Source organism: Salmo salar, chromosome 10 (genome assembly GCF_965601325.2).
Source record: "Salmo salar chromosome 10, fSalSal1, whole genome shotgun sequence".
NCBI lineage: Eukaryota > Metazoa > Chordata > Actinopteri > Salmoniformes > Salmonidae > Salmo > Salmo salar.
This window is the reverse complement of record NC_138300.1, coordinates 92,430,255-92,443,201: the sequence shown is the minus strand read 5'-3', so window position 1 is coordinate 92,443,201 and position 12,947 is coordinate 92,430,255. Positions and strand designations below refer to the sequence as shown.

At 40.7% G+C, this 12,947-nt stretch overlaps 1 protein-coding gene across 1 annotated transcript; it reads right to left on the bottom strand.

The window, feature by feature from the left end:
- Positions 1–3,824: 3,824 nt before the first annotated feature.
- LOC106561195 (gonadotropin-releasing hormone II receptor) lies at positions 3,825–10,009 on the bottom strand. Its single transcript, XM_014124885.3, has 3 exons — positions 9,400–10,009; positions 6,167–6,371; positions 3,825–5,974 (listed from the first exon to the last, which is right to left on the bottom strand). The coding sequence occupies exons 1-3, from the start codon at positions 9,949–9,951 to the stop codon at positions 5,454–5,456; spliced, it is 1,278 nt and encodes a 425-aa protein (XP_013980360.3). The 5' UTR covers positions 9,952–10,009; the 3' UTR covers positions 3,825–5,453.
- Positions 10,010–12,947: the final 2,938 nt, after the last annotated feature.

The window sequence follows — 12,947 nt, the reverse complement described above, 5'->3', positions numbered from 1 at the left end:
CGACGCCGTGGTTGTAGGCTAACTGTATAGCTTAGCATTGAAGGCTAAGTTCTGTACTCAGAATATTGAACAATGTGCTTTCTCCATAAAGTTATTTTGAAATCTGACAAAGCGGTTGCATAAAGGAGTAGATTATCTATAATTCTTTAAATAATTGTTATAAATTTTGTCAACGTTTATGATGAGTATTTCTGTAAATTGATGTGCCCATTCACCGGATGTTATGGTGAGAATACATTTTCTGAATGTCACGTGCCAATGTAAAATGGGGTTTTTGGATATAAATATGAACTTGGTTGAACAAAAAATACATGTATTGTCTAACATGATGTCCTAGGAGTGTCATCTGATGAAGATTGTCAAAGGTTAGTGCTTAATTTTAGCTGTATATCTGGTTTTGTGACGGCTATCCGTGCTTGGAAAACGGCAGTGTTTTTTTTTTGCTAAGGTGCTATCCTAAAATAATCTAATGTTTTGCTTTCACCGTAAAGCCTTTTTGAAATCGGACAATGTGGTTGGATTAACGAGAAGATTACCTTTAAAATGCCGTATAATACTTGAATTTAAATGTTGAGATTTTTGTGTTTTGAATTTCGCGCCGTGCTATTTCACTGGTTGTTGTCTAACCAATCCCGTTAATGGGTTTTTATCTCGAAGGGGTCCTCAAGAGGTTAAGTGTGCCTTGAATTCTAAATAAATCACAGACAGCAAACCCCAACCATCACACCTCCGCCTCAATGTTTCACAGTGGGAACCACACAGAGATCATCCATTCACCTACTATGCATCTCACAAGACACAGCGGTTGGAAACAAAAATGTTTGGACTCATCAGACCAAAGGACAGATTTTGACCAGTCTAATGTCTAGAGGTCGACCGATTAATCGGAATGGACGATTAATTAGGGCCGATTTCAAGTTTTCATAACAATCGGAAATCGGTATTTTTGGACGCCGATTTGGCCGATTTTATTTTTTATTTTTTTTCACCTTTATTTAACTAGGCAAGTCATTTAAGAACACATTCTTATTTTCAATGACGGCCTAGGAACGGTGGGTTAACTGCCTTGTTCAGGGGCAGAATGACAGCTTTGTACCTTGTCAGCTCGGGGATTCAATCTTGCAACCTTACGGTTAACTAGTCCAACGCTCTAACCACCTGCTTTACATTGCACTCCACGAGGAGCCTGCCTGTTACGCGAATGCAGTAAGAAGCCAAGGTAAGTTGCTAGCTAGAATTAAACTTATCTTTTAAAAAACAATCAATTAATCATAATCACTAGTTAACTACACATGGTTGATGACATTACTAGTTTATCTAGCCTGTCCTGCGTTGCATATAATCGCTTAGGTACACGTTGCTCCAACTTGTACCTAACCATAAACATCAATGCCTTTCTTAAAATCAATACACAAGTATATATTTTTAAACCTGCATATTTAGTTAATATTGCCTGCTAACATGAATTTCTTTTAACTAGGGAAAATGTGTCACTTCTCTTGCAACAGAGTCAGGGTATATGCAGCAGTTTGGGCTATCTGGCTCGTTGCGAACTGTGAAGACTATTTCTTCCTAACAAAGACAGCTGACTTCGCCAAACGGGGGATGATTTAACAAAAGCGCATTTGCGAAAAAAGCACAATCGTTGCACGACTGTACCTAACCATAAACATCAATGCCTTTCTTAAAATCAATACACAGAAGTATATATTTTTAAACCTGCATATTTAGCTAAAAGAAATCCAGGTTAGCAGGCAATATTAACCAGGTGAAATTGTGTCACTTCTCTTGCGTTCATTGCACGCAGAGTCAGGGTATATGCAACAGTTTGGGCCGCCTGGCTCGTTGCGAAATAATTTGCCAGAATTTTACGTAATTATGACATAACATTGAAGGTTGTGCAATGTATCAGGAATATTTAGACTTAGGGATGCCACCCATTAGATAAAATACGTAACGGTTCCGTATTTCACTGAAAGGAAAAACGTTTTGTTTTCGAAATGATAGTTTCCAGATTCGACCATATTAATGACCTAAGGCTCGTATTTCTGTGTGTTTATTATATTATAATTAAGTCTATGATTTGATAGAGCAGTCTGACTGAGCGGTGGTAGGCAGCGGCAGGCTCGTAAGCATTCATTCAAACAGCACTTTCGTACGTTTTGCCAGCAGCTCTTCACTGTGCTTCAAGCATTGCGCTGTTTATGAATTCAAGCCTATCAACTCCCATGATTAGGCTGGTGTAACCGATGTGAAATGGCTAGCTAGTTAGCGGGGTGCGCGCTAATAGCGTTTCAAACGTCACTCGCTCTGAGACTTGGAGTAGTTGTTCCCCTTATGCTGCTTCTAGGGTGGCTGTTGTCGATGTGTTCCTGGTTCGAGCCCAGGTAGGAGCAAGGAGAGGGACGGAAGCTATACTGTTACACTGGCAATACTAAAGTGCCTATAAGAACATCCAATAGTCAAAGGTATATGAAATACAAATCGTATAGAGAGAAATAGTCCTATAATTCCTATAATAACTGCAACCTAAAACTTCTTACCTGGGAATATTGAAGACTCATGTTAAAAGGAACCACCAGCTTTCATATGTTCTCATGTTCTGAGCAAGGAACTTAAACGTTAGCTTTCTTACATGGCACATATTGCACTTTTACTTTCTTCTCCAACACTTTGTTTTTGCATTATTTAAACCAAATTGAACATGTTTCATTATTTATTTGAGGCTAAATTGATTTTATTGATGTATTATATTAAGTTAAATAAGTGTTCATTCAGTATTGTTGTAACTGTCATTATTACAAATAAAAAATAATTTAAAAAGACATTGCCCGATTAATCGGTATCGGTTTTTCGGGGCCTCCAATAATCGGTATCGGCGTGGGAAAAATCATAATCGGTTGACCTCTACTAATGTCCATTGTTTATGTTTCTTGGCCCAAGCAAGCCTCTTCTTCTTATTGGTGTCCTTTAGTAGTGGTTTCTTTGCAGCAATTCAACCATGAAGGCCTGATTCACGCAGTCTCCTCTGAACAGTTGATGTTGAGATGTGTCTGTTACTTGAACTCTGAAGCATTTATTTGGGCTGCAATTTCTGAGGCTGGTAACTCTAATGAACTTATCCTCAGAGGCAGAGGTAACTCTAGGTCTTCCTTTCAAGTGGCGGTCCTCATGAGAGCCAGTTTCATCATAGCGCTTGATGGATTTTGCGACCACACTTGAAGAAGTTCTTGAAATGTTATGGATTGACTGACCTTCATGTCTTAAAGTAATGATGAACTGGAATATCTATTTGCTTATTTGAGCTGTTCTTGCCATAATATGGACTTGGTCTTTACCAAATACGGCTATCTTCTGTATACCACCCCTACCTTGTCACAACACAACTGATTGGCTCAAACGCATTAAGGAGGAAAGAAATTACACAAATTAACTTTTAAAAAGGCACACCTGTAAATTGAAAAGCATTCCAGGAGACTACCTCATGAAGCTGGTTGAGAGAATGCCAAGAGTGTGCAAAGATGTTATCATGGCAAAGGGTGGCTACTTTGAAGAATGTAAAATATAAATATTTTGATTTGTTTAACAGTTTTTTGGTTACCACATGATTCAATGTTTTTTTTCATAATTTTGATGTCTTCACTACAATGTAGAAAATTGTAAAAATTAAGAAAAACCCTTGAATGAGTAGGTGTCCAAACTTTTGACTGGTACTGTAATATATACAGTGCATTCAGAAAGTATTCAGACTCCTTGACTTTTTCTACATTATGTTACATTACAGCCTTATTCTAACATTTATTCTATTGTTATTTTCCCTCATCAATCTACACACAATACCTCATAATTACAAAGCAAATAAGGTTTTTAGAAATGTTGGCAAATGTATAAAATATATTTACATAAGCATTCAGGCCCATTATTCAGTACTTCGAAACACCTTTGGCAGCGATTACAGCCTCGAGTCTTCTTGGGTATGACGCTACAAGCTTGGCACACCTGTATTTGGGGAGTTTCTCCCATTTTTCTCTGCAGATACTCTCAAGCTCTGTCAGGTTGGATGGGGAGCATTGCTGCACAGCTATTTTCAGGTCTCTCCAGAGATGTTTGATCGGGTTCAAGTCCAGGCTCTGGCTGTGCCACTCAAGGACATTGAGACTTGTCCTGAAGCCACTTCTGCATTGTCTTGGCTGTGTACTTAGGGTCATTGTCCTGTTGGAAGGTGAACCTTTGCCCCAGTCTGAGGTCCTGAGCACTCTAGAGCAGGTTTTCATCAAGGATCTCTCTGTACTTTGAGCCTTTCATCTTTCCCTCAATCCTGACTAGTCTCCCAGTCCCTGAAAAACATCCCCACAGCATGATGCTTCCACCCGCATGCTTTACCATAGGGATGGTGGCAGGTTTCCTCCAGACGTGACGCTTGGCATTCAGGCCAAAGTGTTCAATCTTGGTTTCATCAGACCAGAGAATCTTGTTTCTCATGGTCTGAGAGTGTTTAGGTGCCTTTTGGTCAACTCCAAGTGGGCTGTCATGTCCGTCTGGCCACTCTACCATAAAGGCATGATTGGTGGAGTGCTACAGAGATCCTTGTCCATCTGGAAGGTTCTCCCATCTCAACAGAGGAACTCTCTGACCAAGGTCCTTCTCCCCCGATTGCTCAGTTTGGCCAGGCGGCCAGCTCTAGGAAGAGTCTTGGTGGATTCAAAGTTCTTCCATTTAAGAATGATGGAGGCCAATGTGTTCTTGGGGACCTTCAATGCTGCAGAAATTTTCCGGTACCCTTCCCCAGAACAGGGCCTCGACAAAATCCTGTCTCGGAGCTCTACCGACAATTCCTTCGACCTTATGGCTTGGTTTCTGCTCTGACATGCACTGTCAACTGTGGAACCTTATATAGACAGGTGTGTGCCTTTCTAAATCATGTCCAATCAATTGAATTTACCACAGGTGGTCTCCAATCAAGTTGTAGAAACATCAAGGATGATCAATGGAAACAGGATGCACCTGAGCTCAATTTCGAGTCTCATAGCAAAAGGTCTAAATACTTATGTAAATAAGGTATTTCTGTTTTACATTTTTTATAAATTTGCTAAAAATGTCTAACCTGTTTTCGCTTTGTTATTATGGGGTATTGTGTGTAGATTGATGAAGAAAATGTCAAATTTAATAAATTTTAGAATACTGCCGTAGCATAACATAATGTGGAAACAGTCAAGTGGTCTGAATACTTTTTAAATGCACTGTGTATATATCACCTGCCAGCCAAATACGCACAACTATTGGGGAAACCATGATTTACACTGTAAACCCCGTCTGGCTGAATGTGACAATTAATCCAATCTGATTTCTTGCAGCACAACAATGAGTTTTTCAAAGTATTAATTGTGAGCCAGCAGATGTAGGTATGAAGATTAAGGTAAGCAATGTTCTTTAGTAGGACGTATTCTAATCCCTCATATAGTGCTTTCAGGACTGGTCGGACCTGGGTCACCTTCTCCACTGCTATGAACTGTGAGGTAGTTGCTATAGCGGCAGGTTTTCTTGACCTGTTCCTCCTCTGCCATCTGGCCAGTGATGGACGTCTGGCCTTGCTGGGTAAGCCGTGTCAGGCGGAAGGGGGAGCGCCTGAAAGAGCCGGTCAGGGTAGTGTTGTTCTCTGACTCACGGCTGAACGTGGCTGTGCTCCGACAGTAGCGCTTCAGGCCATGGCGGAAATGGATGGTGAACAGGCCGTAAGTTATTGGGTCCAAACAGGCATTGAAGAGGCCAAAAATAAAGAGCATATGAGTCAAAGAATGTGAGACCGTCTCATCCATATCGTCAGGGAAGAACCAGTACCACAGTCCCAACAGGTAGTAAGGGGTCCAGCAGACGATGAAGGAAGTCACGATAACAATGCTCATCTTCAAAGTCCTCATCCGTGCTTTTGGAATGTTGTTGTGAGAGCGTCGGAGATGTATCTCCTTAGAAGACACTGAAACAAGGCAATAAACACTTGCTCATAATCTTAGCATCTAACACAAAATTTGACAATAAGTCTCAATTACCTTTATCTTCAAAGACACAGTGCTCTTTGTAACCCACTCATGAACAACTGTATACTACACCTACCACTACTGCCACTAGTGGTACTACAATTGATGGTAAAATATGTAATTTGACCTACTGTTTCCGTGGGTCATGCGGCTGGATATCTCTACCAGGATACGTGTGTAACAGAAGATCATGATGATCAGCGGCAGCAGGAAAAGACAAGCAAAGGTGAACATGTTGTACAGGGTTTCCTGCCAGTGTTGGACAAAGCTCCCATGGGTAGTGCACTGGGTAAACTTCTCTGGAACCGTGATGGTCACACTGTGGAATATCAGCATCTGCATGACAACACAAAAGAAACAGACTTTAACTATAACAGAATGTCTTTAACAATAATTATATGGCCTGGCTTCAGTGTTGTACTACATAAAATAGTAGTGTTTCATGCAACAGAAGCTCAATCCTGCCTAGTCTGCAGTCAATGTGAGTAATACACTGCAGATGTCATTCAATTTGCAATGGAATTAGGTGAAAAGAGCCAAGTGTTGAATGCTTGAAATGAATTATGAAAAAGTAATAATTGCAAGGCAAGGTCTTCTTTTAGTGATACATTTTTTTTGAAGCCTATGTAGTTGGATGGCTTTTATTCGCAGCAATGTATAATTGCTGTCATAATCATGAGTCAGTCAATTATGTAGGGCAGGCCCTCCTCATCAGTTATCAATCACATTTAAAAAGGTTACTCTTAAACCATGGACAATAGTGACTGCAACGCCTGTACTGTAATTCCCTTCAGGAAAGTGTTTATGAGTTTTGTTCTAAGTTATTGCTACAATCATTAGGTTTATAATTGCCGTAAAAATCAAGTCAGTCATGTCCATTTGCTATACATATATTTGAATAAGTTAAATACAGGATCCTCTTCAAATTGCTCATGCTCACCTACAAAGCACTCAATGGACTGGTGCCCACATACTGTACCTTACTGACCTCCTGTATCCCAACCCTCCCACCTGTTCACTGCGCTCCTCACACACTGGCCTCCTCACCATTCCTCTCACCAGGCTCCGCTCTATCGGAAACCAGGCTTTTAGCAGTGCAGCTCCCCAACTCTGGAACTCCCTCCCTCTCCATGTCAGAACCTCACAATCCATACACATATTCTAGTCCACACTAAAGACACACCTCTTCACACAGGCTTAGCTTTTATCCACTGTCTAGTTCACTTCCCTGGTTAGTGTGTCATCATGTCCAGGTGTTCTCCACAGTTAGTCTGTCATCATGTTTAGTGTTCTCCACGGTTAGTCTGTCATCATGTTTCGTGTTCTCCACGGTTAGTCTGTCATCATGTTTAGTGTTCTCCACGGTTAGTCTGTCATCATGTTTAGTGTTCTCCACAGTTAGTCTGTCATCATGTTTAGTGTTTTCCACGGTTATTCTGTCATCATGTTTAGTGTTCTCCACGGTTAGTCTGTCATCATGTTTAGTGTTCTCCACAGTTAGTCTGTCATCATGTTTAGTGTTCTCCACGGTTAGTCTGTCATCATGTTTAGTGTTCTCCACGGTTAGTCTGTCATCATGTTTAGTGTTCTCCACGGTTAGTCTGTCATCATGTTTAGTGTTTTCCACGGTTATTCTGTCATCATGTTTAGTGTTCTCCACGGTTATTCTGTCATCATGTTTAGTGTTTTCCATGGCTATTCTTTCATGTTTGGTGTACTTTATATGAAGTGCATTAGACCCCTTGACTTCATCCACATTTTGCTACATTACAGCCTTGTTCTAAAATGGATTAAATTCATTATGTTCCTCATCAATCTACACACAATACCCCATAATGACAAAGTGAAAATAGGTGTTCAGAAATGTTTGCAAATAAAACATTTTACCTGTGGTAAATTCAATTGATTGGACATGATTTGGAAAGGCACACACATCTGTCTATATAAAGGTCACATAGTTGACAGTGCATGTCAGAGCAAAAACCAAGCCATGAGGTCGAAGGAATTGTCAGTAGAGCTCCGAGAAAGGATTGTGTCGAGGCACAGATTTGGGGAAGGGTAGCAAAACATGTCTGCAGCATTGAAGGTCCCCAAGAACATAGTGGCCTCCATCATTCTTAAATGGAAGAAGTTTGGAACCAAAGACTCTTCATAGCGCTGGCTGTCCGGCCAAACTGAGCAATCAGAGGAGAAGAGCCTTGGTCGGACAGGTGACCAAGAACCCAATGGTAACTCTGACAGAGCTCCAGAGTTCCTCTGTGGAGATGAGAGAACCTTCCAGAAGGACAACCATCTCTGCAGCCCTCCACCGATCAGGCCTTTATGGTAGAGTGGCCAGACGGAAGCCACTCCTTGGTAAAAGGCACATGACAGCCTGCTTGGAGTTTGCCAAAAGGCACGTACAGACTCTCAGACCATGAGAAACAAGATTAGCTGGTCTGATGAAACCAAGATTGAACACTTTGAACTGAATGCCAAGTGTCACATCTGGAAGAAACTTGCCACCATCCCTACAGTGAAGCATGGTGATGGCAGCATCATGCTGTGGGGATGTTTTTCAGCGGCAGGGACTGGGAGACTAGTCAGGATCGAGGGAAAGATGAACGGAGCAAAGTACAGAGATATCCTTGATGAAAACTTTTTCCAGAGCACTCAGGACCTCAGACTGGGGCGAAGTTTCACCTTCCAACAGGACAATGACCCTACGTACACAGGTCTCAATGTCCTTGAGTGGCCCAGCCAGAGCCCAGACATGAACCTGGTCGAACATCTCTGAAGAGACCTGAAAATAGCTGTGCAGTGACACTCCCCATCCAACCTGAGAGAGCTTGAGAGGATCTGCAGAGAAGAATGGGAGAAACTCCCCAAATACAGGTGTGCCAAGCTTGTAGCGTCATACCCAAGAAGACTCAAGGCTGTAATCGCTGCCAAAAGGTGCTTCAACAAAGTACTGAGTAAAGGGTCTGAATACTTATGTAAATTAGATTTCCATTTTTTATTTATGTGCAAACATTTCTAAAAACCTGTTTATGCTTTGTCATTACTGGGCATTGTGTGTACATTGATGAGGGAAAACATGATTTAATCCCTTTCAGAATAAGGCTGTCACGTAACAAAATGTGGAAAAAGTCAAGGGGTCTGAATACTTTCCGAATGCACTGTATTTACTTATTTTACTGGGATTTTATTCCTTTTATCCAGCTGATTTTCCTGAATGTAAAGTGACTCTGGGTTTCATGAAAACAGATTAAAATAAAATGTATTATTACAATAAAGCTGTTACAGGGTTGTTATGTCCTCCGATGTATATTTTGATAATTGTTGTGGAGAGAAAACATGAAACCTCTCTTAACCAGAGCCTCACCTGGGGAACAGACAGAATCACACTCATCACCCACGCCACAGACAACATTATCTCGCTTCTCTTCTTGGCCTCATTGATCGCCAGTGGGTTGAGGATAGCAGACTGGCGGTCCAAGCTAATGACCACTGTGACAAAAGCACAGGAGTACATGGCAACAAGTTTCATGAACATTAGCAGCCTACAGGCGACGTCTCCTGCCTGCCACTGAACTGTGATATTCCAGACAGCATCAACAGGCATTACGATGAAAGTCACCAGCAGGTCTGCCACAGTTAAGTTAATTATTAATATCCTAACGTGGGACTTGCGCTTTCCGTTGGTATTGGCGGCCCACAGCACAGCGAGGTTACAGACAGCTGACATGGCACACAGAGTGAAAGTAATGATTACTCTGACTTTGGCTGCTGTGGAGAAGGTGGGCAGCTGTAGTGAGTCTCCACTTGCACTCTTATTGCAGATGGGGGTGGGTGCTTCACAGCTGGTGTTCTGGGCTTGTTCCATCATTTGGTAAAACATCATGATCTCATGTGACATTCTCAAGCTGTCATTCATATCCCACAGGAACACCAGAGCTACAATATCTTCTCTGGTTCTCCAGCAATGTGTTCATATGAACAGGTCACCCTATAAGAATAAATGGTTGGAAAAGAGGGATGTTTAGTATTCAGTTTCTGCACTTGTTGTTAAATACTGATTATACATAGTCAGTTTACTAGCAATTATGCTCTGCACAGACACAATAATACCCTACAGTTATGGTGGATTACTATATGAAAAAGCAGTACATACTCTACACTGATTTACATTAAAATACATACCCTCTCAGATCATGTTCAAATGCTACAATAAAACATTTAAAAAGTGTGGTTAGTGATCTACTACTAATCATCTATGCAGAACACAATGATAATAACTAAAGCAGAACACCGTATATATATATATATATATATATATATATATATATATATATATATATATATATATATATATATATATATATATATATATATATATACACACACATACACACACACACACACACACACACACACAATCTACATTCATCGAAAGCATTCCACAGGGATGCTGGCCCATGTTGACTCCAATGTTTCTCACAGTTGTGTCAAGTTGGCTGGATGTCCTTTGGGTGGTGGACCATTCCAGGGTGTATCACAACTAGCCGTGATTGGGAGTCCCATACAGCGGCGCACAATTGGCCCAGCGTTGTCTGGGTTTGGCCGGTGTAGGCCATCATTGTAAATAAGAATTTGTGCTTAACTGACTTGCCTAGTTAAATAAAGGTTAAATAAAAAATAAAAACACAAGGGAAACTGTTCAGTAAAAAACCCAGCAGCATTGCAGTTCTTGACACAATCCAGTGTGCCTGGCACCTACTACCATACCCCTTTCAAATGCACTTAAATATTTTTGTCTTGTCCATTCACCCTCTCAATGGCACACATACACACTCCAATTGTCTCAAGGCATAGAAACCCTTCTTTAAGCTGACTTCTCTCTTAACAAGTGACATCAATAAGGGATCATAGCTTTAACCTGGATAGTCCAAGTCATGGAAAGAGCTTGCTCAAGGACAAATCGACAGATTGTATTCGAAACAGCGACCTTCCGGTTACTGGCCCAATGTGCTAACCGCTAGGGTACCTGCTGCCCACTGTGTGTGTGTGTGTGTGTGTGTGTGTGTGTATGTGTGCGTATGTGTATGTGTATGTGTGTGTGTGTGTATGTGTATGTGTGTGTGTGGGGGGGGGGGGGGGGGTGTAACATTCGTATGATGTAGAATCAATGACATTCTAGAAAACTGAATAGGTTGAATATGTCAGCATCCGCAGGGGCATCTTATGTTCATCAACTGCAATAAGCATGACCTTCGCCTGAGCAGAAAGCATAGCTATCTTACCTGGTAAGCAGAAATAGACATGTCGAACCAATCAGCCATAGAACAAACTGGTACATTAGCCTATGTGATATTCCGATTGACCTTGAAGTATATACAACGAGCTCTTGGAATCACAGAGGAGTTAGTTGATCGTGTTCTATTTTTCACCCATTTGAAGACTCCCATAATACCAACTTGACTGAAAGAAACTACTAACCTGTTAAAGTGGCGGCAAATTCCCCATCAAAAGCACCTGTTCGTTCCTCGTGAATCGCGCTGCTTCAATATTTTGTTTTGCCTTATCCCAGTGAAATAGTGAAAGGTACAAAACTTTGTGACAAGATTACGCTTTCAGTTCTTTCCCCCCTGAAGTTGTAGCAGATGGTTTAGTAGCGTTTCTTAATTGTTTTCTATAATGCTTTCATAATAGGAGATAACGGTATAGCTGTCTAACGCCTGCTTCATATAGTATTGCAGATAACTATTGCGATTATCAGACTTCAAATACAATACTGCAATTCTGTGGTTTGTTCTCGACACCCTTTCCTCAGCATCTTCATCGTTGCATATTGGCCTGTGTGAAAATAGCCACAATAAGGATTAGCCGCAATAGTGGAATCAAAATAAAAGTCCCCGGTCGAAAGTGATTCAAACGGATACAAAAAGTGGAATCATGCCATATTTGGAATAGATAATGCTAAACAATGTCGGAATGTTTTTATAGGAATTAATCAAAAGAATATTTACCTAATTTGACTATTGGGCATATTGAGTGTGAATCCGTCATAAACACATAAAACCTACTGGTCAAACACAGAAATGGTTCCAATAGCTTTTCACCATTCATTTGATCCATGGTGGATTTTAGAAACACTTCAAATAAGGGCTGTGTTTCATGTAAGCTTACCCTGGCGTGACGTTTTGATAACCGTGTAAATCTCTGTCGGACAAGGTGACTTTTATCTATGTACTCTCAGATTTGAACATGCTATTCATGCAAGACTACAAATCCCTGCAAGCTCCCGCAGGTCAGCTCTAGCTGACCCCTTTGCTGTCAGCTAGCTAGCTACCTTGATCTGAAACAAAAGATACATTGAAAATTGTAATTTACTGTTGCATATTTTATTTAACTAATACCTGTCTTATTTGGTCTTGTATCTTGTACAGAATACTATGCTAGTAGCAGTCAGATATTTATAATGTGCCATGAATAATAGGCTAGTTTTTTTTGCAAAGAAGTTATATAGCTAGCTATCTACCTACCTAGATGATATTAGAAGCACAACCTTATTTTACCAGATCCTCTTCTCCTTCAGCCAGTGGGGGTCTTTATTTAATTCTTTATAATTTATGAACAAGTTGAAATCTATACTGAACAAAAATCTAAACTCAACAAGTTCAAAGATTTTGTTGACTTACAAATCCGTCATTTGAAATAAATTCATTAAGCCCTAATCTATGGATTTCACATGACTGGGCAGGGGCACCAATCAGAATTAGTTTTTCTCCACAAAAGGGCTTTATTACAGACAGAAATAGTCCTCAGCAAAAATATAAACACAACAGTAAAGTGTTGGTCGCATGTTTCATGAGCTGAAATAAAATTTGGGTTTGGGTTTATGCGTGCACGAGAAGAGTCCATTTTAGATTT